The sequence below is a fragment of the Urocampus carinirostris genome, chromosome 7 (genome assembly GCF_059441175.1).
Source record: "Urocampus carinirostris isolate Australia breed hairy pipefish chromosome 7, RoL_Ucar_1.0, whole genome shotgun sequence".
Classification (NCBI taxonomy): Eukaryota; Metazoa; Chordata; class Actinopteri; order Syngnathiformes; family Syngnathidae; genus Urocampus; species Urocampus carinirostris.
Window position 1 is genome coordinate 39,979,852 of NC_142355.1, and position 26,198 is coordinate 40,006,049.

The window sequence follows — 26,198 nt, forward strand, 5'->3', positions numbered from 1 at the left end:
GCACAGCATAACATGGATATGTATAGGGAATGTTTTTGCACGAAAGACAGATATCCTGTTTTGATAAGCCAGCATAGTTCATCAACTGGAGAAAGAATGTCTTGACAAAAACTGTGATTCCTCTGAATTTAAATAATTGCATTTACTCAAGGAATCTACTCTCAATAAAAAGATGGCAGAAGCAAAACAAATGATTTAAATTGCATTAATATTTAGCTTTTTAAAACGGGTTTCTTGATATTGAGTTAGCAGATTGTGTTTTGTTGTACACATATGCACATGAAAAAAATATTCAAATGTGGTCCAAAATTACAACTAATGAATGGTATATTTAAGATACTGTAATACTGTTAAGTAGATTTAATATTGTGTCCTTGGGTAAATTGTTATCTTAAATAAATTACATAAATTACATTTATGCAAATTAGGTTTAAACAAAGAATGTTGGCTGAGATGTAGTCGTTCAACATGTTTCACAACCAACTCTCCCCATGACCCTATTTGGGTTATTTTTGACGTAACTATTTCTGGGCTGTATTATCTACATTACTATATATGCCTCTTCTGGATCTATTTCAGCTTTAGTCTCATGTCCGCTTTGTATTCTAGGTGAGAAATTCATACTGATTTAAACATTTTGTGTTTGGAATTTGTTTCAGAAAACCTTTTTTTTTCTTCTACTCCACAAGTGTCTGCATTAACTATCATGTATTCCTTTGTGAAAAACATTTTTGTACCATATCCAACTGGAAGGAAGGTCATAATTCTTATCAGCAGAGGCTGCATGGTCTTTGTTCACTGGCAGATTTTTTTTAGCACATCCTTATCCCTCATTTTCCTTTTACTGCAGTGCACAGACAGTAAACTAGCACATGTTTCTACAGAAGCAGACCAGTAATTTTTATGTTGGTTAACATTACTACTTCAATTTTCAAATTACTGTGTATTGAGAAAAGTTTGGTTGCAATCTTTGTCGTCTACTCTAATAGTAATAGGCACCATCTGAAAATGTAGAGCGACAACTCTAAGTTCAAAGTAAGTCTTAAGCCTAAAAAACTATCTTCTCTGGTTGGCCACTAGTGGGACAATGTATTTTGCAGGCAACATTATTATTTCCTTTTGAATTCCGGAACCTTTTCAAAATACATAATTTCTTTACATGAGAGTGCAATGTGTAATTGATTGCTTTCCATGCAGGTACTGTGGCTCCCATTCATACTTAGTAACAGTGGGGCTACATCCAATGTGGTACAATATTGTTTACCCTATAGGAGACATTCATCCATTATGTGCACCACTTATCCACTGTTGGGTCACGGGGGTGCTGGAGCCCATCCCAGCGATCTTTGGGCAGAAGGCAGGGGACATCCTTAACTGGTTTTCAGTCAGTCGCAGGGCTTATAGGCAACAAGTCACAAATATAAAATCATTTTCCTCAACCACCTGTTTCCAAAACTCCTTGAGCCATCCCAGATGACTTGAGCTGCAATAGGTTACCACAAAAAGGTTGTTGGTCAGTTGCAGGGCAGGAATGGCCCCAAAAAAACATTTACTTTCACTGGACAATTTAGAGTGTTTTTCTCAAAACGGCTGTTTGGCGGAATGAGATGTTTTCAGTCCCCCTCAACACGCCTACATACAAAAACACTTTACACTATACTATGTTTGCCGGTCAATAATGGAAGTTAGCAAATACAGCTTCAGTAGGAGTTTTGTGAGTGGCGCCTGACTTTGGCAACATCCAGTGGGCATTGTTAAAAATGCAACTCATTGTTGACGCGATGCAGCTAAGTCCTCTCTTGTGCTTCTCTCAGCATTGTCTCGTGGGCCACATAAAATGACATGGCGGGCCTGGGGGTCATGAGTTTGACACATGTGAAATAGAATATTAGGATAGACAATATTTACAAGGTAATCCTTGTGTACTGACCTAAGTTGTAAGTGCATCAAAAAATAAAGAAAATGAAAACAGTGCAATGTCATTAGAAAAACTATTTTGCAGAAAATAAAAGAAAAAAAATAAAAGATTAATACCATTTTCTCAACATATTGGTAAGATTTTCTTTTACAGTCTTGTAAGCTTGTTTAGGGTGGTGATGGTCCTGGGGAAGAAACGGTCTCTAAGACTTGCAGTCCTTGTTTTAAGGGACAGTGTGTATTTTGTGACTCTGATTTGCCCCAATAGTGATAGTGCTGTATTAGCAGGCTAACAGTAAATCAAATTACCCAGTATTTTTTTTCTTCTCGTTGCAAGGACTTTTTTTCATAATGAAGGATTACCTTCCTATTAATGCTTTTATTCGGAATGAGCGGAACATATATTTCATTTCTAAGTTAAGACAATAAAATATTTCTCCGTGCTACAGTTTATATATTGTTGTTTTGCTCTGTCAATCAAATTCTGAATAATATTTAATTTAGGTTCATTTATTTGTTAATCTGACTGTGCCTCACCAGATGCGAACATTACCACACGTAACTGGATGGAAACTACCAGGGAGTTAGAAAAAGGGGTGTTCTTTGTTTTTGTTTTTAATTGGAAATGTTGAAGATTGGGTACTGTGTTAAACAATGTAACTTTTTTGATTGAGTGAGTAACACCAGGCCTGGAGCTAGTTTTAGCCACAAAGGTGGGGACTAAGAAATCTTGAGGGGGTAACCCCCAATGCTGGCTTTTTTTTACCCCCCTGCCTTTCTCCAGGCTTTGGACCAATGCAAGTAGGACACTGGCTTGCATGTTTTTTTGGTATTTTCCGCAAAATCTATATACATATATATATATTTTTAAAAAAAATTATCTACACATCTATACTTACCTATCAAGTCATTCCGTTGACCTGTGTATGATTCACAGCCAGGATAGTTTTCTATTTTGTTAGGTGCGAAAAGGCTACTCACCCGATCATATAGTAATTGTACAGATATTGTGGTAATTGTTTTTATATGAACAAATATTTTGTGTAACGACCCGGAAATGTTATTGCTGTTCTATGTAACCCCCTCCCTACCGTCACTGAAGGCCTTTGGTACGGACGGGTGTGTGAAGTTGGGTGAATAGGAGGCTGGGTGAGCGTGTGTATGTGTGTAAGGAGGATGTGAATCACGGATAACAAGATGTTGGAGACACTTCTTGTTTCGTTGATTTCTCATTCAACCACGTTGCGGCCAACAGTAACTATTAAATCTGCAATAAAAAAGTAGGTAAGACAGACTCTCCACTGTCCGTTTTCTGAATCCAGTGCCACGCTACAATAGATATTCCCTATAGATTGATTGGATGTGCACGGCACACATCCAGGTGGGCCGTGGCCGACCACTCCCTAACAGTCTGTGGTTTGCAATAATCTGTGGTCTGTAACACACTTTTTTTAAATTGCTGTTTTCAGGTGAAGTAGAACTTGATTATGTAACCACTTGCAAACACGTTTGATTTTTAAAATGTTTTACTTGCAAAGAGATTGAAGAAGATCAGGGGCAATTTTAGGTTCAGATCTTTGGGAGTGCTGAGCCTCTGGTTGGTTAAAAAATGTTGTTTTTTCTTTAAATGAGTACTAAATAATGAAATGATAAATAATCTACCTCTGTGCTCTCAAACACAAACTGTTTTATTACTAAAATTATAAGAATTCGGTATCAGAAAAATCTGTTTCAACTCATAATTATTTTTAAAATAGTAAATGGTCTAATCCATCAAAATGTGATGATAATGTCAATTGACGAGGAAAAAAATACACAATTCTCCGAATATATCTTAAATTGTATTCTGGAAGGGATCTTTTTAAGAGAGCTGTGCTAAGAATCAAATGGACTGAACCATTTAAAGGCAGTGGGGTATTTTTGACGCTGAGTTGTTCAAATTGCTGTTTTGGTTTCCTTTTTTTTAATCAAGCGTTTTTCATCATATTTAAGCGTATGCTCTCCTTTATCAATAGTTCTTTAAAACGCTACAATTTTTTTTTTTTTTGGGGGGGGGGGGGGGGGGGGGTCTTCAGCACCCCCAAAAAACGGGCTGGTTACGCCCATGGCAAGAATTACTTTTTGGGGAAACTAAAACCAGAAAAAATGCAGACATACTCAAATTAAAATACATTGTTTAAAAAAAGTTCAGTGATAGTTTTCGAGATTTGCCTATGTCCTTTGGAAACTTGGTACATCTTCATTCTGGGATGAGCATCATCATCTTCTTCAGGCTTGTGTACGGAAATGGTCTACAAGTCGTAAGGTGAAAGGGTAAAGGTTATTCCTCTTTACGGTTGAGAAAACAGCCATCTTGGATTTAACGAAGTCAAGTGAAATTGATGCGGTGAGGTCGTTTTTCTCTTTTTTTTGGGTGGCATTTTGAACAGGAAGCGTGGTTCATCCCCGTTGAAATGAATGAGAAGAATTAGCGGCCGTGTTTTCCTGTGCCTTCTCCCGGGAGGACGGCTCATTTAGCTTTTAGCTTCATCTGATTGTCGCCGCTGTTACAGGCAAAACGGAGCGTAAATTGCGCTAAGAGGACGTCCGTCTCAAGGTATACGGATTCGGAAAATAACACGCCACTGCTAGTAAACCGAGTGCGCGTGATTTTTAAATGAAAGTTAGCGGGAAACGGGATAGTTGTTGTTGGCTTAGTGCTGGTTCGAGAATCCGCGTTAGCAAGCCTAGCCAAAGCTAAGTATAAAATACGAAGCCAGCTTGTAGCCTATCTAGCTAGTATGTGAGGTCGCTGCTAGCTAGAATCTACCACCGCAGTTAACTACAAATTACAATGCATCATGGTTAACTGTTTAACATTTAGGAAACAGTAACGCATTGCAACTCTTAGTTCATATTATTGTGTGAAAGTGTTGTATCGTGTGAGATTTTTGCCTAAAACCTTCAAGCCCAGTTACAGATTTGTGTGAAAATTGACCTTTATAATGTGTCATAACTAGCGTTGGGCACGATATTTTAAAAAGTAATTGGTTACAGTTACTCACTTTTTCTTCCAAAAAGGTAACTGAGTTAGTAACTGAATTACCCTATAGTAAAAGTAACTAGTTACCAGGGAAAGTAGCTATTTATGTATTTTCAAAAATATGTTGTATGTCAAAGAATGTCTGAGCAGTATTCGAGTCAGTTAAATAAAGAACAAAATGGTAATTGTGTTGTAGAACTTTATGCAGTAATATTTATTGCACATCACCAGCAACTGATTTATCCTACACTTGAAGTGCAAAAAATAAATAATATAATAACAGTCAGCAGTAAACAATATAAAGTGGGTTGAATAAATTAAATGGAAAAAAAGAAAAAAACAAGGATAAAGAGGGAAACATTAAGAAACAAAAGTAAACTTTACAATTGTATATAAACTTTTTGACACTGAAAAACAAAGGAAATATCAAAATATTTGTACATCTACACTAAAAATATATCATACAAAATAATTTCACATTTTTTAATGCCCAACAAATATAAAGTCAACACATGATCCCCCAAATTCCATATTGATTTAACACAAGAGAAAAAAGGCATCTCGGAAGGAATCAGCCGTTGATAGTTGGGGAGAGGGCCCCCTCTCATTCACTTAGAAGAGTTGGCTCATAGAGCCGTTTCACTCGCGAACAACTCTGGTCGGTTTCTGCACCAATGACAACAGCACTGTCAAAAATAGGCAGAAATACGCCAGAGGGGCCCCTTTTATGGTAAACACTTGTTAAAATTTGATGTGAATGATAAAATAGACAAGGAACATATTCCCTATTCCTACATTCACATGTGAAAATCCTCTAACACTGCAATCGAATTCTGGCCCACTTCGCTGAACGAATGAAACAGCAGCGAGCTCTTATGATGCATTTTTTTGGGAAAGAATTTCAGGTATATGTTGATAAGTTAACAGAAAACCTTGTATCTATTTACATTCAAAGGAAAATTTTATAAGGATTCTGTAGCCTAGATGGTAAGGCGCCCGCTTTGAGACTGGGAGGTTCGGGTTCGCGCCCCGGCCGAGTCATTCCTAAGACTTAAAAAGTGGTCGGCGGCGCCCTCTGTTGGCTGCGGCTGCATCGGCTCGCTACAACGGGTCAGGTGCAACGACATTTCGTTCTGTGTACATTGTTACACAGAATGACAATACAAGGAAATTATTATTATTATTATTATTATTATTATGGATTAAAACATATTTATCTATGTACAGTATGAGTAATTTAAAATCAAAATTGCAACCCATTTGGGTATTTCGGCTTTACACTGAACTCGTAATTCTCATTAAGTAGCTCAACGACACCTATTTAAGTTTACTACTTAAAACATCAAAATCCTCCTAAGCAAAACACCGGTCTTTGCAACTTTGTGACAATGTCATTGTCTATAGACAAGTGAGTTTCCTTTTCGGTGTAAATCCGCATGAAGGCCTTCAAAGGTTCCTGAGACAGTGAGCTTCTTGGCCTAGTTTTCACATATTTTAAAGCAGAGAAGCTCCGCTCACTTGGACATGAGTACAGGAGAGCGCCAACAAGAATTTATATGCCAGCCCAATGACATGGTAGGAATTTGTGAGGTTATAATATTGTGAGAGGACCTACTATTTTTTCCCTCAAGCCTTTTTCTTTTTTTTCTAGCTTTTTCCTTCCTTTTTTTCATTTTTCTTGTATTCTTTTGATTCTTCTAACCTTTTACTTTGTTTTTATTCCATTATTATTGTTTCTTTTTCTTTCTTTTCCTCTATTTTTTATCCTTCTATTGTTTCTGTTTTTATCGTTGTCTTTTTTTCCTCTTTAGCTTTATTTGTCCCCCAAAAGTAATTTGATTGCTTAATCTAGCCATTAACTGCGCCGCTTATCCTCACTAGGGGTTGCGGGGGTCCCGCAGCCCATCCCAGCTATCTTCGGGCAGGGGGCACCTTGAACCGATTGCCAACCAGTTGCAGGGCAAACAGAAACATACAACTCACTCGCTCATTCACACCTAGGGACAATTTGGACCGGCCAGTTAACCTGACATGCATGCTTTTGGAATGTGGGAGAACACCAAAGTGCCCCGAAGAACCCACACAGGCACAGGTAGAACATGCAACCAGCACACGCTAGGCTGCGGTAGCTGGAATTGAACGCTGGACCTTTGTACTGCGGGGTTGCATGATAACCACCCATGCCATGCCGATGTTACATAATCATTTTTAATATATGGATAAAAGCAACAAATTCAATCTGAATAGGCTTTTGGGAGCCGAAAGAGGCAGGGTTTTTTTTGTGAACCAGGCCGAAGGCCCGTGTATCGAAACAAAGACGAAACTCACCACATCTGTTGAATGTGGCCAAATATTTGACTAGAGAATAAATGCACAAGTAAGGTTTGATAGCGAAAGTGACCGATACAAATACATTTTCTCATCCAGCCAGCCCAAACTTGAACTTGACATGAGGATTTTTCCATTCTTTCCGATTAGTCACTTTGGCATCGAATTCAGGGTTTCCATTTTTCGGCGTCAGGTTTGCAGGGGCACGTCACCATTGATGTTCTGTAGCCAAAGTAACGCATAGCTTTTGACCATCAGTAACTGTAATGGCGTTGTAACGGCGGAAAAATATTTGGTTATATTAACTCATTATTGAAAAATACCGCCATTTTGTATTTGCAATGTTAATCCCAACACTGGTCATAATGGGCAAATATTTTTTCGATGTATAGAAGCAGGTGGATCGCCCAGATAGAGTAAAAAATAAAGGTCTATGCTAGAAATGTAATGCTGTCCTCTTTCTACGTAAGGTGTTTTAAACTCTTATGATTCAAATAATTGATTGATGGACATTTTATTTGTTATCACTCTTCACCAGGATACAAGGTTACTAAATCAATAACTTAATGAAACAATTGAGAATACAGAAATGAAAAAAAGGCTGACGGGAAAAAGATGGACATTATCTTAATCTCGTTCCCCTGGCTGTCAAAACTTTTCACAATAATTTATTTACGAAAACAAATTCTTACAACACAGAACATTACATGTAAAAAGGAATATCTTATTATTGTAAAGAAATGAACGCATGGCTTTATAAAAAAATCTGATAAAAAAAGGTATAGATAATTTCTCATCAAACAATCAGATTAAACATAATCACACACACACAATTGATCAACTGGGGCACTTTCATAAAAACCTTCAACGTCATTTTCATTCTTTGCAGGTGTCAAAAGGCATGTTTGGTTCGAGAAAGAAATTTGCAGAGTTCGTTGAGGTAGTGGACAACGACTTCACTGATGAAGGCATGTACTACAACCAGCCGTCGATGTTCCCACATCGGTCGGACAAAGACGTGAGGGCCTTTCAGTCTTAAGCTGGTCGCTCATCTATCAAAGGTCTTCACCGTAAAAAAATTTTCCTAGATGCTGTCATCCCCTTCACCATCTTCAACTTCAGGGCAGCTGTCACAGCTCGGTGCCAGTTTGTACGGTTCACAAAGTGAGTGCGGAAACCGCCACACACTAAGGATAACCCTCTAAAGAAATAACTTTAGTATAGAACCTGTGAGTGTACTCTCAAACAAACATGACAAAAAGTACTAAGTTTTATCTGTGGACTTTTTGGTAGTATAGAATGAATTGCAGTATTAGATCATTTTTTTGTTTGTTTTCCCTTTGCAGGTGCACTAGGTTTTTCTGTAAGAGGCGTGGGAAACAACACGCCTCAGTTAAATCGAAATTTAACGCAAAGCACCCAGCTACAAAGTCATACCGCCCCCACAACAGGTGTCCCCACCATGTCCCTACATACTCCTCCATCACCAAGCAGGTTCCAGGCTCATCACACTTTAAGTTTGCTTTTCACATATGTGTAGAGTAGGACTCATTTATGTTTTCTCCACTTCTTTCACTAGGGTTCCTTTACCAATGAACACAAGGAACATGCTGAACCACTCTCAGGTTGGCCAAGGCCTCGGCATGAGCGGCAGGACCAATAGTATGAGTAGCTCAGGCCTCGGCAGCCCCAATCGCAGCTCTCCTAGCATCATTTGTATGCCCAAACAGCAACCAGCACGCCAAGCCTTCACTGTAAACAGGTAATGAGCCGGGCTGTGCTTTCTCCATGGTGGGATTTTGGTTGTAAACCCCATGTTGTGTCACTACAATGTTACCATTGTAATGGACTATTAATTCATACTATGTAAATCATTGATCTTTACGCAACATATTCATATATGAGGGAAAAAATGTCTGCAACATTGCAGTAACTCACATCTGAGGCAGTTGATTTTATAGTACAAAATACTCTGGTTCGCTAATGATTAAAAATATTGAGTTTTTTTTCATTTCATCTGCTCCTCAATTGATTTTGCTGTCCCTTCTATTCTCAACACCCCACTCCAACACACACACACACACACACACACACGCACACACATCTTTTCCCCCATCCTCATTTCAGGTTAGAAAATAATCATCAATGACAATGAACATGTATTTGTTTTTTAATAAACCATGATCAAACTGATGAAATTAAGACCCTTATCTCAGGGACTCAAAACAGAAGCACACTAAAAATAAACCAAGTAGTCAAGGTTCGTTTAAACCAGGAGACATGTCACCTAGCCAAATGTGGTTTTTTTATGAGAACTTAAGGCTCAGAGATGGAATTGAAAGAATGCTATTTTTCTCTGTCATCCCAATACAGATATGAGAAAAGCCAAATTTCATTCATGCAAAGCCAAGCAGCTCCAGTGCACCAGTGGTTCGGTCGAGTATATATAAGGAACAGTTTAAACTACAGTTTATAGTAGAAATCGACCGATTATCGGGTCGTCCGATTATCAGCACTGATATTTGAGAATTTGATTTATATTGGTATCGGCATATATTTAGCCGATGAAGCCGATTGTTAAGCGCAACAGTCGGGCAGAACTTTTCTCTTCCTCTTCTGTCTTGGATGCTACCCACCTCGCGCCATCTGATTGGATAAGCGACCTGGGGAATAGCCATTGAAACAGAAAGCCCTCTTAGCACTGCTGGCAGTCACAGACTGCACACTGGGGTGAAACTTAAGGGTGTATCTAATATTTTTTTTAAATTGGAAAATATTTTGCATATTTGCGAATATTTTTCACATTCTGATTTACTGTCTTTTTTTTCTCCCCAAGTCCCTCGACTGTAATGTCAAAGAAATGTCATCAATGTGCAGTGACGCACACACGGAAGCATCCAAAACTGGTGTCTCACTCCCCTTCACGTCAACTCCAATTTTTACTAGCATCTCAGCGCTGCTCCTCCGATAGAACGAGTGTCTTGATCATAGTCTGTATAATGTGTTCAGTAAGAAATTTTGATTAACATGATTAAAATAAAATAAAAAAAAACATAATTGTCTATATCATGAGTTTATTAAGATATAATCCTGCAAACATCACCAACACTGGAGGTGACCCAATGTAGCTAAAAGCTATAATATTTACGACCACGACTAGTTGTACATAGGTAGGCTTTTTATAGCATTTTTATAGAAGCCTTATTGTAAAAGCATGTTTATTGTATGAAGTTGTTCACTGATCGCTGTAACTAAAGAACCATTGTGAATGAGATGCTGGTTTTATTGGATTTCTCTGTGTAAATGTTTGAATTGAATTTTAAATCTGACAATCCACAGTTTCAAAGTAAAACACGCTTCATACATATTCTGTTGTTTGGTTTTGGGAGACTACAGAGGAATACTACACTTATTAGTCATGTTAATTGTGTTGAAGTTCAAATTTATTTCCTGTAAAATGTTTTGGAGCGCTATTAAAGTTTTATTTGAATTTATAATAAATATTATTTGTGTCATTTTGCATTATTTAAAAATATCCACGCCAATATCGACACTTATAAAGAAAAAAAAATATGAATAATGTAATAAATATCGGCTCCAAATATCGTTTATTGGGCTCCATATAAATACGTCACATATTAAAGGTTTGAAATTTATAGATGCGCGACATGGTGGCTGTCGAGGGATTTTTTTCTCGATCTAGGCTTAAAACACACTTCTATAGCTTATGAATGACCTATATTTCCTGTTGACGATATCTGTGTATTAATTGTTATTACAACATCCATCACAGCCTGAGCATCCTGGAAGGGGGATTACTTTAGGTGCGGTCCCTTCTCAAGGTTTCTTCATTTTCCTCATGTTGAGGTTTTTGAGTATTTCCTTGCCCTCATGTAGGTTATAGATAAGGGGATGGTGTCATAACAGTCTGTGGTTTGCAATAATCTGTGGTCTGTAAAGCCGTTTGAGACTCCTTATGATTAAGGGGTATACATATAAACTTGACTTGGCTCCTAATACTAGTAATCGGTATCGGCCCTGAAAACCCCATATCAGTCGATCCTTAGTTTATAGTCAAGGTGTTACACCAACAGACCCTGTTTGGCTGTACATAGCTAAATAATCCTTTATATGGAAGCTCATAAAACGATCTATGTTCACTGTTGAGACACTTTATAATGAAAAAGCCACACGGCTCCCCAAACCGCCAGCCAAGCACACAAAGTAATTTGATTGGGTGGGTCGCAAAAGGGTAATACATCTTTGCAATTTTTTGTTGCAGTGTTTTTTGGTGACATTTTTACAAAAGAATTCTGCTTGCACTTTGTGTGAGACTTGCATGAATATGAACACCATATCAGGAAGTAGCCAGCCAATCGTATTAGAGTGCGTCATGTCTAACTCGAATGCTCTGTATGCCATCTCTCACGCTCAGTTTCTCGCTTACTTCTCCCTTACTCTAACTTGCTCGCTCAATGGTGCATTCTAGCTTTTTTGATACAAACCTAACAAGCATCCTTCCACCTGATTTACTTTATTTACCAGCCCACGATGTAGATTTTGCTGCATTGGCATGTAAATTGGTTTATGTATTTTGAATCACACACCATTCCTGTGATATCCTTTCTGCTGCTGTCTCTGGTTAACAATTGAAAAAGCTGTTTTAAACGTGTCATTTGCCTTGTTTTTCCACATGTATGCAGCATGTCTGGCTTTGGAATGAACCGTAACCAAGTTTTTGGGATGAACAACTCATTATCAAGCAATATCTTCAATGGCATAGGTCAGTATCTTGAACCCCTGTGTCATTTAGAAAAGTGTTTCTCAGTTGATGGATGGTGACCCAAAAGTGGGTTGCAGACCTGTTTTCTGTGGGTTGTGGTCCTTTGCCTTGGCAAAAAAATTGGAAAGAAATAAAACTTGCCGTTTCACGTCACAGAAAAAGACTGGTAAAGTTTGTTTACATATTTTAAGCATGGCAAAAGGCGGACACGGCAAAGAATACACGAAATGGATTTTATTATCTTGAAGAAAAATGAGTACAAAAAAATAAGTGTGCTTTGTGTAGCAAGGTGCTAACACATGAAAGGATCCATCCATCGTTTCATGCGTTTGCATGTTGAGACAATTATAAATAGCTAAAGCTATAGAAGTAAAGTGTTTTGAACTCCATTAAAAATTCAGCTTATTTGAGCATTAAGTTGAATATATTTACTTGAAGTCTTTTTGGTTTTGCCGGTCATTTTGTCTTTAAAAAAAAAAAACAATACATTGTACTATCTCTCATTTAAATTGCCGAATCCTTACAATGATTGTAACGAAAATACATTTTCTTGATGTTGGTTGCGTTTCCTAATTAGGGTGTGATGCTTGTTCTTGAAGTCAGATCAGTTGACAAACCACTGATTGAGATGATGTTTTGAGGGGACTTTAAACAAAAAGTTTAATTTCAAAAGACTACATCAACGAATAAAATCATTTTTTTCTTACCAATTCCATTAACTCAATTCTATAGTATCATTAATCTCGGCACGTGAGGTGCCATATTTAACATTTTTAATGTTTAACCCCTTAAAGGATACCCAAATTCTTAAACAAAATAGTACATGTTTTTTGCACAATATTTATACATATTTCATTGGTATAAAAACTGAGAATAGATCGTGGAGGGCTAGTTATAAGAAGAGTGTGAGGCAAGAGGTGAAAATGCCAGAGTTGAATAAGGCAGAAAACTAAAGGGAGTTAAAAGAGAGGATAGGGGAAGAGTATGAACGGATTAGTAGATGAGAAGTGGAGTGTGGAAAGGGAATGGAAGTGGTTTAAAGAGGCTGTATTGATGAGTGCGAAAAAAGTGTGTGGAATGAGAAATGTTGGTCGAGGTATTAGGAAAGGAAGTAAATGGTGAAATGATGACGTCTCAGAGGCTGTGACAGAGAAGAGACGTGCCTTTAAGGAGTGGCAGCAAGATAAGAGTGGTGATGCGTATGAAGGGTATGAAGTGAAGAAAAGGTTGGTAAAAGCAGTAGTGGAAGCAGCGAAAGAAAAGCAAATGATGAATGGTGTCGAAAGATAGGAGTGAACTTTGAGGAAAGGAGAAAAGTGTTCTGGAAAGAAGTCAAAAAGGTAAAGAGTGAGTCTGGAAAAGAAGAGAAAGTGAAAGATAAGGTAGATTGCTGGTTAGCGATAGTGCAGTCAGGACGAGATGGGCAGAGTATTTTGAGGAGATGCTAAATGTGGAGGGTGGGAGGGAAGTGAGAGTCGAGGCGATCGGTGGTATGGGGAGAATGCCCGTGTTGGGTCATTAAAATGTGAGGCCTGTAGAAACATGTGAGGTGCAAGAGGCAGTGAAATAAATGAAAAGGGGGAGGCGCCTGCGTTGGATGGTTGTACTTCTGAATCCTTAAAAAAAGGGCACGGCTATGATTGACTGGTTAGTACGCTTTTTGAATGTATGCCTTTGAAGTGGTGTGGTTCCTGTTGATTGGTGTAGTGCATGTGTAGTGCAATTGTGTAAGGGTAAAGGTGATGAGTATGAATGTAGCAATTCGAGAGGTATCAGTTTGTGGTAAGCTGTATGGAAGAGTTTTGATTAAGAGAGTGAGAGGAAGAACGGATGAAGTGGTGATTGAGGAGCAGAGTGGTTTCAGGTAAGGAAGAGGATGTGTGGATCAGGTGTTTGCAGTACCACAGGTGTGTAAGAAATAGTTTGCAAAAGATAAGGATGTTTATTTGGCTTTCATGGACTATAGAAAAGGCGTATGACAGAGTTGATAGAGAGGCGTTGTGGCAGGTGATGGTAATGTATGGAGTGGGTGGAAAGTTGTTGGAAGCATTGAAGAGTTTTTATGTGAAGAGCAGAGCATGTGTAAGAGTAGGGAGTGAGGCAAGTGAGTGGTTCCCTGTGTTGACTGGTGTGAGACAGGTGTGTGATGTCACCATGGCTGTTAAATGTGTACATGGATGGTGTGGTGAGAGGTGAATGCAAGAGTGTTCGGCAGAGGTGTAGAGATGATGGATAACAGTGGAACGGTGTGGCAGGTAAGTCAATTGTTGTTTGCAGATGACACAGCGCTTGTGGGTGATTCTGAGGAAACATTGAGAAGGTTGGTAATAGAGTTCCGGAAGAGTGTGCGTAATAGGCGAAAGTTGTGTGAATGTTGGGAAGAGTAAGGTGATGAAGTGTTCACGTGACGGAAGAAATGAAATTGTTAGAGACAGAACTGGAATAGTAGTGGAACTGAGCAAGCGTGTAGAAGAGAGATTACTTGGTTGGTTTGGACACATGGAGAGGATGGATGAGTAGCAAATGTTGAAGAGGAACTACAGGGCAAAAGTATATGGAAGAAGACCAAGAGGAAGGCCGCGATTGACGTGGATGGATGGTATGAGTACACTGCAGGGAAGAGGTCTAAATATAGTGGAAGCTAGAGCCTCTTGTTGGTGATATGAATGAGTGGAGAGGTGTTGTGAAAGGATAGTGGGATGTTTAGACGTGTTCTAAGGGATGGGCAGGGCACCTGAATGATGCGGCAGGGACAAACCAGTGAAAGCTGTCGGGCCCTGCTGTTGAACAAAAGAGTGTGTTGTGTCACCCTGACCCGAGTGACACGGCCGCGTTCTTGTGTCCCATTTCATCTGGTGGGACAAAAGCATGACCAACTTGGGTGCCGAGGTGCTTTACACGTTTGGGTGTTTGGGCATTTGGGTTGGCCATGGTCCAAAAAACTTTGTGTGTGTTTTTTGCTACTTTTTCCCTCTTTTTATTTTCTTTGTTTTTGTATGTGTTTGTCTTGCTGTCGGTCACCCCTCTCGAGGGATATGACCAGGGTAGATAGATAGATAGATAGATATTCTAATTATTTTCTCAGATAAAACATTTTGAAGACAGTCTTTCTCGTCTTTGACTTCCTAAGCTGCGACTTCTTGATGTGAAGAACAACAGCAGCCTAGCAAGCCAGTAACCATATTGGTTGACTTTACATGTTAATTAGTCAAAGAGGTTCAGAGTGTTTAAAGCCAAGTTTTGGTAGTTTTTGTTGAGAAAACCTGGGCGTTGTGGGGTGCAGCAATGGTACAACAAATAGCAAGCATCGAAAATGGGGCGAACTGGCAAAAATATAAATAACACATGGGCTAAACCAGCCAGGACACAGCAGGCTGGCCAGCTGCTAAAAAGGGCTAACCGGGATCGATCGGCAAAAAAACTGGAGGCTGGCTGAGCGAAAGCATGCAGTAAGCAGCCAGGATCACTGGAAGCCAACAACAACAAAAAATCACTACGGCAACAAACAAAAATCCAGCCGTAAATATATCAAATGGCCACGGCAGGATAGCTAGCTAGCTAACCTGGACTTATCAAAACTGGAAGCCTTAGCCAGACGGAATCTATCTGGACAATGTTACATTAATTGCAAGAGACGCTGTGAAAAGCACAATGGAAAAATCCCAATCACTTACCTAAAAAGGAACGCACGCTTTACACGACGGCAGGTAACCCCACACAGCTTTTGATGATCAAAATGTGCAACTCGGGACAAAGTAGTCAGAACTCCCTCAGCAACACTAAGCAAAGTTCCAATTTCTCCAAGCAGAAATGAGCACTATGCAAATGCTGTTTTACAATTGCTGTCTGTTTTTCAACAGAACCCGCCATTGTTATGAGTCTTTTTTGTCATCTTGACGTCACAGTTCTAGGGAATATAAAGTCAGTCTGTCCATTTGGAGACTTAATTTAGTAGAATATTTTTCAACACATCTGCATGATTGTGGGGAAACCCAAAACATTCTGTGCCTAATTGGAAAAAAAAACTAAACGTTGCATTTTACACATTTTTCTAAACGTCAAAGCGTTTCCAAAAGTGGCCATTTGGAGATGACCAATTTACAGCTTAAAACCTTGGCAACCGTGTATTTTACTCTGGCCAATTTTTAGATATTGTGAAAGAGTTTGTAATGTTTGACTTCTCTGTCCAAAAGTCAATCCATGATTTTGCATACTTGCGCATGATATTCGTGAGGCTAACGATCATATTGGAAATCATCTGACAAGTCTGTTTTTTTAAAGGGGAATTATGGAGTGCAAGGACTTAAAGGATCGTCAAATGACGCAGGAATTCTTTTTTTTTTTTAATCTGTCGTGTTTTGGGGTAAATATTATACACAGTTGGAGTCACTGGACATTCGTGAATGTAACCAGACCATGTCTGTTTATAATATTTCCTTGAGTGGAAAATTACAAGACTTTTTGGATGAGTTATACCAACTTTATAGTTTTCGGGTATCTTGTTTGAGACTGATTGTGATTTTTTTTTTGTGATGAGTACATGAAATGGTCAGCATATCTTGAATCCCAAAAGTTTAAGCTTTCCAATAATATCTGTCATGACTTATTTCAGTGACTGATGACATCATACAGACACGACTTTGTTTATCAACCGTCTGTCGGTCCGTCGTTAGGGGTCTTAAATTAGGACCATCGAAAACAAACAGGAAAAGATCTGTACATTTTAAGTGATCTTGAGCTGTCCAATTTACTGATATTTTTTTCCCCAGAACAAAATGCTGTAAGTGCTTATCACTGTCAATACTTTAATTTCTGTTCCTGTTTTAGGCTAACTATAATATTTACAAACATGTTGTCCCACTTGCTGCAGACGGGAGTGAAAACTTGGCGGGACTGGATCTGTCAGATTTTCCTGCATTAGCAGACAGGAGTCGAAGAGAAGCGACAGGCAATCCAACACCGGTGATAAACCCGCTGGCTGGCAGGGCTCCTTATGGTAAGCCTAGTAGGCTTCACAATCATTTTTTACGCAGTAATTAAACACACAAACAACTTGCACCGTTAGTAAGTCTTGAAAAACATGAAAATCGAATTAAAATGGTTTTCTGACTCTGTCTTGTCTCCAACTTTCTCATTGTTGTCTTGATGACAAGTCGGCATGGTGACAAAACCATCAACGGAACAGGCACAGGACTTCTCAATCCATAACGAGGACTTTCCTGCTTTACCCGGCCCAAATTACAAAGAGCCCTCGTTGACTGGAGATGACAATAAAACGGTAAGCTCACCACACCGCAGGATACAAAGTAGGGCTGAAACTTTTTTAATAGTCAGCTAGTCACTGACTATTGACATGATTAGTTGAATAATTTGATATCTGTATATTCTTTCTTCTGTTTAGCTTAAAGTTGATGTAATTACATGGCAAATGGTAATAAACACACAAAAAAATGGTACAGTGAAAAATACATCCTTTATTGAACATTATGCGGATTTGTAAAAAAATAAATTGAAATGTCCAGTCTAAAACCAAGTAGGCACAGTGTTCAGTCAATAGAGATAAAATCCCATAAATAAACCTCTGTTCATTTTTAGGAAAGCTAATAAATGAATTAAAATCCAGTTAACATGTTTTATCCCTGTCAACCTAGAACCGGCTCATTAACAGTAGTACAGCAGTGTTCATTTTACCTCTGAAAAGTGATGGGGCCCGGGGACTCGCTTGCTCAAAAATCTTCTTTATACAACATAATCATTCGTAATCTAATGCATCAAAGCAAGTGAGCCGTTTGAGAGCCGGCTCTCTTAAATGAGTTGAGCCGAAAAAGCCGGTTCTCTGAAAAGAAACTGTCTTTCACTACACAACTCGAACTGGAGATCGGCGTGCAGACGAAAACTCGAACCGCTAGACCAAAACAACAATGGCGAATCCGCCTCACGAAAAGTTTGGAGTGCGGTAAATCTTTGTTAAAAAATGATAATGAAAATTTCGTGTCAAAAAAGTTGCATCCCGGGGACGCACGTTGATTTGACACGATGCGTCCCCAGAAAAAATAATGCGTCTAGAACGCAGGGACGCGGGCAAACGAGAACACTGGTACAGTAATTTGGTCAACTGTAAAGTGCGTAACAAAGGAAGTTAGATTCTCAACTGTTTGAAATCAAATTTTAACACTTGAAGTTTGTTGACTTTAATGTTTTTTTTTAACTACTGACATTTGTTCTATGGACTGCATGCATTCAATTTTAATATATAAATTAAACTATGAGGAAAAGAAAACAGAACAAGTCAAAAAACAAAACCACGTTAACGTAACATGTCCGTAATGGAATAGGAAGAAGCATATGCCTATTTGATCCTACCCCTTCAACTTCCTTAATAATTTTGTTTCATGGCTAGCTCTCCTGTCTATTTACATATATCAATTTCATATACATCAGGCACAGTCTGGCATACCGCTCAAGCTCTCTTCTAAAGCAAAATGTGCGCCTATAAAAGGTACTATGCATGGCATCAAAACTGTATCCCCTTGAATATTACTTGAATCTTACCAAGGTGACTCGGTTTTGTTTAACTGTCAGACTGTTCTCTTTAAATCTTTGTGCATCAGCGAGGTACTGCCATGATACGCAAGGTCTGCTTTGCCAACTTAGCAAGTTGTCTTTTTAACAGCCATATCCAGGCTAATGGCTCCCAAACTTCAGAAGTTTGGTTTGTGTACTTAATGTTGACACAGTCATCCCTGTATGTTACCTCTTGAGACAAAGCTGCTATTGCACATGAGTGACTCTCAGCAGAGATGATATTCATTTGGAGATGTTTCAGTCTGTTGGAAAATGTCAACCGACAATAGTCTACAATGAATTCCATTGACGACTTTTTCTGTTATCAATAAGTCGACAGTGTCGACGAATCATTGCAGCCCTAATACGAAATCAGCTTTTGTGATCTCATGTCGGTTTTATTATTTTTTTGTGCCCGTTATCGGTTTAGAACTTGAACACGACAAGCAAGAGCACGACCAACACAGATGGGCCCAAGTTCCCCGGGGACAAGACGGCCTCAGCGCAGAATAACAACCAGAAGAAAGGGATTCAGGTGTTACCTGATGGTGAGCGATTTCTTTGTACTGCTGCAATTCTCTGGAGAGATCATTCCAGCTAGACGAGGTTGGAAGTTAAGTTGGCAGGCAAAAGCAACGAGGCCTGGACCGTAACAAGTTTGCATCCATCTTACGGTGCAGGTCGGGTGACCAACATACCTTTGGGCATGGTGACGGACCAATTCGGCATGATTGGCCTTTTGACCTTCATCCGGGCAGCGGAAACCGATCCCGGGATGGTCCATTTGGCACTCGGGAGCGACCTCACCACACTGGGTCTCAATTTAAATTCACCGGAGTACGATCGCAAGCCCCTCATCCGGCAATGGACAGCATTCTAAAAATGTGACTGATCCCTCTCTTTCCCCTTTTGATAGAAACCTCTACCCCAAGTTTGCGTCACCTTGGGCTTCAGCGCCGTGTCGACCACAAGATATTGGTAAGACGTCGACGAAGTGACTTCTCTTCTTGTGTTAAATATTTGCCTGTGTTGTTTCTTTAGACTTCCATGTTCCATCGGAGTACTTGACTAATATCCACATAAGGGACAAGGTAAGTCAAGTAAGGTGGATCCTCTGAGATTGAATGCAATCGGCGTAATAAGCAATTCAGAAAGTCAAATAAAACTACTAAACTATTTTGAGAACTTGGCCGTCACCTGGTCGTTGTGTGGAAGGCGTGCCGTGAAGAGTTTACAAAATTGCTGATCATTCAAGCCATGCTAACTCTAATTCAAGTTGCGAGTATAGGGGGCCCTTTTTTATGTCAGTTTTTTACAAAAAAAAAATAATATATATTAGCCATAATTTCATGCCTTTTTAAAGGGACCATTTGTAGTATTTAGCGTCGCCTAGTGGTCAGACTTCATTTTGAAAAACAACTTTGATTCATTTTAAATCATTGGCAAAAATTCATGAACTATCAATATATGGCAAACTAAGTTGCAAATACACAGAATTTGTCTTGCAAAAATGTAAAATTAATCATTTATTCATCCATTTTCTGCACAGCTTATCCTCACCAGGATCACAAGGGTGGTGGAGAAAATCTGCATTTTATATATACTTGTAGGTCAATAAATTGTTATTTAGAAGAAAAAGAAGAATTTACTTTTATTGTCATTCTTTGTAAGCATGCACACAGAATGAAATGTCGATACACCTGACCCGTACAGTTAAACTGTAGCGAGCCGATGTAGCCGCAGCCAAACGAGGCGCAGCCATTTTAGTCATTAGGTGACCAAACCCCCCCAATTCCAACCCTTATGCCGAGCGCCAAGCAGGGAGGCAATGAGTACCAATGTTGTAAGTCATAGGTATGACTCGGCCGAGGCTTGAACCAGCGACCTCCCAGTCTCGGAGCGGGCGCCCTACCATCTAGGCTACCGAGCTTATTGTAAGAGGTTCACCTAATGCAGGGGTCAGAAACCTATGGCTCGCTAGGCATATATGGCTCTTTTCATTAGTACATATGGCTCGGAGATAAAATCATACTCATGCAAAATTGATCCGTAGCAGTTCAAAGAGTTTAGTGCGCATAGCTGATGTAAAGCCACAAAGAAGGATAGTTTGGTCTAGTATATATAGATGATAAGCTCCACTATAGTCAGCAGTCAAGGTGTGACACCAACAGACCGCGTTCTGGCTGTACGTTAGTAAGGGATCCTTTATATAGAAGCTCATTAAATAATTTAGGTTCACTGTTGAGACACTTTATGATGAAAACCCACAGAGAAACTGTAAACGGCCAGAAAGCCCAGCCAAGCCCAAAGAGCAAATCTATTCCGTGAGCGGTAGGGGTGTGCAGAGCTTTTCACACAACGCACTTCTCTGCCCAGCGCCGTCTTCACAGAAATTAAGAAATCAGGAAAAAGAAAGAACTTAACATACCTGTCAACCTGTACGTTTTCCTGTACAAAGTACGTTTATTATGCATTTTAAGACGTGTGCGACGTGCGAGAAAATCTGTACGGAAAAACACAAATTTGTCAATTATGGGTACCATCCGGTATACACCGACTATCACGAAACGGCAAATCAGTCAAGTCAATCGAGTTCGCCGCGGTAGCCTCTATCTTGGTATCGTTTTTTTTCGATACAAACAATGTGAGCGGTTTGATGCTTCTGTGCGCATGCGTCTGCTGCCTGGGGATTTCCCATCATGCATCATTCTGATCACAAGTGAACTAAGCGGAAGCAGAGCAGTTTGCCTACATTACAACATAGTTTAGAATTTTCTTTGGATACAATCATCAAGTCGCAATGGCCGAACCTGAATTTAAAATGCCGTAAGTCATTCTGATCTGAAAACAACAGGCGAGGTTGATTAAGTAAACTTGAAATACATGTGGTCTTAAAAAACATCGTATTTCATGTGGTAGTTGTGAAGTGAAAGGAAGTCTGTCTCTTTTTAGAGAACCGGCTTTTTCGGCTTAACTCATTAAAGAGAGCCGGCTCTCAAGCGGCTCACTTGCTTTGATGCATTATATTACAAATTATTATGTTGTATAAAGTTAAGAAAAAAAGGAACTGAAAATGAAAAAAGACAGGTTTGTGGTTATCCCTTTAATCAGTATATTACCAACAATAATTTAATGCAGAAAATGAATTAATAATTTGAATAAGAAATTCTACTTATTATATTTGCATGTATTTTTTTCTTCTACAGTGAACGTCCAAGCTACTTCATTTTTGAACTTTTTTTATAATAAACCTCATTCATAAAGAGCCACTCAGGATCTCACAACAAAATGTTAATTAACAATATATATGATATAACGAAACACATGTACAACATAACATGTTAAACTACATAAACATGTTCAAGTTGGGACAAATCTGTGTTGTATTAAGGCCTTATGATTATCTCAATATTTTATTGAAATAGTACCGATACATCTTTGTTGTCTTGCCTCCAGCTGGCAGCTATCAAACTGTCTCGATATGGCGAGGACTTGTTGTTCTACTTGTACTACATGAACGGCGGTGACTTGCTGCAGCTTTTGGCTGCGGTAGAACTGTGAGTAGTTAACGTGTTGCTCTATCTTTAATTACAGGGTTCGTACGGGTGCTTGAAATCATTGAAAATACTTGAATTTTAATGTTGTGTCTTCAAAGTCAGGAAAATTGCTTGTTTTTTGGGTGATCTGCTTGAAAATGCTTAAAATTGTTGCCAATGTTTCTTGACATTCTAACTTTATAAACCACGCAATAAACAAATAAAAATTGTTTTCAAGTGAGTGAAAATGATGCCGACACACCTGCTCTGGTGGCTTGTCAGCATGGAGTTGTCATGTGAAGCGTCAACGCCCCCTATTGGTTGATCCCAAGAGAACAGCTCTATTTAAATAACCAGCTCTTTTGGCTCTGCTCAGTTTCTCAGATGTTGTTTTTTCTAAATAATATATCAAAAATAAAAAAACATTATGCACCGAATTGTTTAGTAATTTGTAATTTCATGTTTTGCAGGGCATCCCTTGAAAACTCAGATCTCAAAATTCACAGATCTACAAATGAAAATTGTAAATTACAAAGCAAGTTGAGTTTTTTTAAACACTGAACAGATTTAAAGTCAAACAACAAAAAATCCCTGAAAATGCAAATTTATAAAATACAAATTAAAAAATATGGACTCTTCAAGTGCTATAAATACATGAGAAAATGCATATCGGTTAACTATTTACAATGGTATGTTTAACTATTTTACGCACAGATCCTCTAAACCCGCAAAAAAAAATACTTAAAACAAAATGCCAACTTTAAGCAGTCTCTAAGATTGAAAGAGTGAATGCACTCTGCTTTGGAGCATTCAATATCATTACAATGAGTCCAAAATTGGCTCATGTTTTCTGCTTTTGATACATACTGTACTTTCTTTTTTTGTCTTCCACATTAAACTATTTGTTACTAGGGCTTCACGATTTTGAAAAAAAAAAAGCCAAAACAAACCTAATTGCGATTTTTCAGACCAGTCTTGCGATTTTCAATTTGTTAAATACATTTTCTATGCTTGTCTTGTTATTGTCAATACTAAACCAAATTGAAATGCTAGACCTAGAGAAAACGGCACCATCTTCTGGCGGGCTCTGTTAGTGATGCTTTCTGTTGACCATTTTTTACTTTTCAATTCCTCAATCGATAGAAGTACCTACCCACCTATGAAATGCTCTAGATTGCACTTCAAGCTCATTAAAGTAGTGGTCTAGACAATTTTCAAAATAAAACATCACAAAATAACATTCCAATTATTTATTTTGACATGTCTTCGTAACCAAAAAAAGTCAACCTCTAACACAAATAACATTTGAAAAAAGGAAATAATGAACTCTTAAAAAATGTAAGACATTTGCACGGTATAAAAGATAAAATGTATGCACTTAAAATAACCCACACCAAAGAAAGTAAACCACAACAAAAATTGTACACATTATAAGAAGGTGTACACGCACGAATAATCCGCACACCTTTAAAGCTGTGTACGTGACATGTCTGCAATTAGTGTCATATAACATTTTCTATGTTCATCAGTGCAAAAAACATAGTATAAGTTCAAGCCCACCACTCCTGCTAACTTATTAACAATACTACTACTACTACTATTTATTACTCCTAACATTTCACTTCTTAACCTGTATAAATAAAAAGTGTTACCTCTATAATGCAGTTTTGGGGTTGGACACTATAAGACATTTTAGCAAGAGTCACAGCATTGGTTATTTCTCTTTGCCTTTACGAACTTTTTTTGTAGCAAAAGCTGCTTTTGATGGAGGTTTGTTTACATCCCAGTCCACTTGTAGATGCACCTTCATCTTTTACTTGTAATCCTTTTGACATGCCGTGTATTGTAATTTGGGATCACTTTTAAGGACCAAAAAAGGTCCAAACAAGTGATGTACCGCTCTTCTTCGGTGCAAGCTTCGTTTCCTTCTCGTTTGTTGACTCTGCGACTATGTTTACGGATTCCGCCGTGGCGCGTGTGGCATAGTGTGGTGCTTGCAAACTTTGAATCGCCTTTATTGGCTAGTGCTGTTATTAAAACTTGTCTCTGATTGGCCGGCGGTTTTAGATTTTGAACATTAACAATTGTGGTTGGCCAAAACTCCATCACTCACTAGAAAACCTTGAAAATACCGCAGTGCTTTGCGGTTTCACTACCGCACTACGTCACTTCGCGATGTCGATTTCGGTTAATCGTGCAGCCCTAATTGTTACCCAATACTTACAGAGCCCATTCCGTGTTTGTAAACTAGTGTGACTTAGCCAAGCTGCGTGTGTATTGTTGAAGCAGAATGGCAGAATTAGTGTCAGTTTATAGCAGCCAATTGACACTAAATGAACATAGATAGGAACAGCTCAAAATAGAACAAAGTATGTGTGAGCAGCAAGATATGGACTTTATTCTAGTCATTGAAGTCAACCCCAAAAAATTATTTTGATTGGCGCTTTTCCCTTAAAGTTACTGGAAAAAGTGACCTTGAAAGTGCTATGTAAGTGCTTGAATTTGGCCATTAAAAAAGGTGTGCGGACCCTACTAATAAATTGCTCAGGGGAGTTTTGAGAACAGATTAGAATTTATTTTCTGGGCCTTGCGTCTCCCTTGTCCTCCTTGCAAGTTCAAAATCAATTGATGTCTTCTTATTTTGAGTCAATTCTAAACTCCAATCTTTTTTTCCAAAAGATAATCTTGTAAACTTGTCTGTCCAGGTTTAACAGGGACTGGCGGTACCACAAAGAGGAGAGACTTTGGATCACAAGAGCTCCTGGGATGGAGCCGTCACTGAAGACTAACGCCTATGAGAGAGGAACTTACTACTTTTTTGATTGTCTTAACTGGAGGAAAGTAGCCAAGGTAATTCTTCCGGCTCGCTGACTCGGAATGGCTACGAGGCTGATTTTTTGTCTCCAAATTTGTGTGTAAACTGAAAGGAATTCTATCTGGAGTATGACAAGCTGGAAGAAAGGCCCCACGTCCCTACAACATTCAACTACAATCCAGCCCAGCAGGCCTTCTAAGGCCCACCTGACTACGAGGCTACAGCTGTTTCTGCACATAATGCTGTTGTCCAGAGAGGGCTCTGTTTCTCACAGCCTGCTTTTTATTCCCTGACGATTTGTCTGTGACTGCAAAGTGGGAAGTGTGTCTTGACTTTACAACTGCCATCCCTTTCCAAAATGTCATGCTGTCCACAACACCAACACTTTTGTTTTTATAGTATTTGTTTTCATTTTTTGTTCAGAGCGTGTGTTTCGAGCAGGGTCTGTGTTATGTTTACGCCGCGAGTCTGAGACCTGAAATATCTCAGGAAGGAGGACTTGACCCTTGTTTGGAACATCAAAATAACTAGAGGGGATATCTGAAAACCTCAGACTCTAAGGAAAGAAATGCAATGTTTATTGTTGCACTATATTTAGTAATAAAAGAACACAACATGTGTTTGTGCTTTTTATTATGCCATCCATCCCTGTATTTTTCGATTTCTTTCCTTTCTTACCTTTATTTTTCTTTAAATTTGTGCATATGTTGCCTTTCAAACGTTTGCGACTCGTAGGCAACTCAGTTTTCACCAATATGGACAATATCCGAAAAAGCGTTGCTTTCGGGCTAACATTAGTCTTTATTACAATTTTGTAAGAATTGTATATTTTGTTTCTCAACATCACTTGAGTTAATACATGAAATGGTTAATTGTGTATATATATGTGTATACAATTTAATATATCTATTTTGGAACAAATCCTGCCCTGCCTTTGACCTTGTTCTTGAGGTGAGCATGGATGCAATATGTGGAAGAAACAGGATGTTTGTTGGATCTTAGAAGACGGCGCTTCTTAATCCGTTTGAATGTTGCGCCAGGAATTTTATTCCTAACTTAAACACGGCGAAAAACATCTGGTTTTTAATACATAAGTCAAAGCTATTTAAACTGCAGAATTTCTTAGAAAAATTTGTGAAGAAAACAGTGCAGCTCTGTCTTGTATTTCCTGAGGCAATTGCTTCATCTTTGTATTAAAGACGTTATATGCTTTCCTGAAACATTTTGTTGTAT

The 26,198-nt window shown here is 38.7% G+C and overlaps 1 protein-coding gene across 2 annotated transcripts; it reads left to right on the top strand.

Annotated features, from left to right (window-relative positions):
- Positions 1-4,199: 4,199 nt before the first annotated feature.
- On the top strand, positions 4,200-25,583 carry cnot2 (CCR4-NOT transcription complex, subunit 2). 2 transcript variants are annotated; one of them, XM_088340950.1, is made up of 15 exons: positions 4,200-4,303; positions 8,157-8,285; positions 8,356-8,431; positions 8,614-8,761; positions 8,847-9,029; positions 11,971-12,050; positions 16,921-17,046; positions 17,204-17,328; positions 19,045-19,162; positions 19,295-19,451; positions 19,531-19,592; positions 19,656-19,705; positions 22,071-22,171; positions 24,856-25,000; positions 25,078-25,583. In XM_088340950.1, exons 2-15 carry the CDS (start codon positions 8,169-8,171, stop codon positions 25,162-25,164), a joined length of 1,575 nt encoding a protein of 524 aa, XP_088197076.1. In that variant the 5' UTR covers positions 4,200-4,303; positions 8,157-8,168; the 3' UTR covers positions 25,165-25,583. The 2 variants fall into 2 exon arrangements, with proteins under 2 accessions (XP_088197076.1, XP_088197077.1); XM_088340951.1 differs by lacking the exon at positions 4,200-4,303 and adding an exon at positions 4,314-4,513.
- Positions 25,584-26,198: the final 615 nt, after the last annotated feature.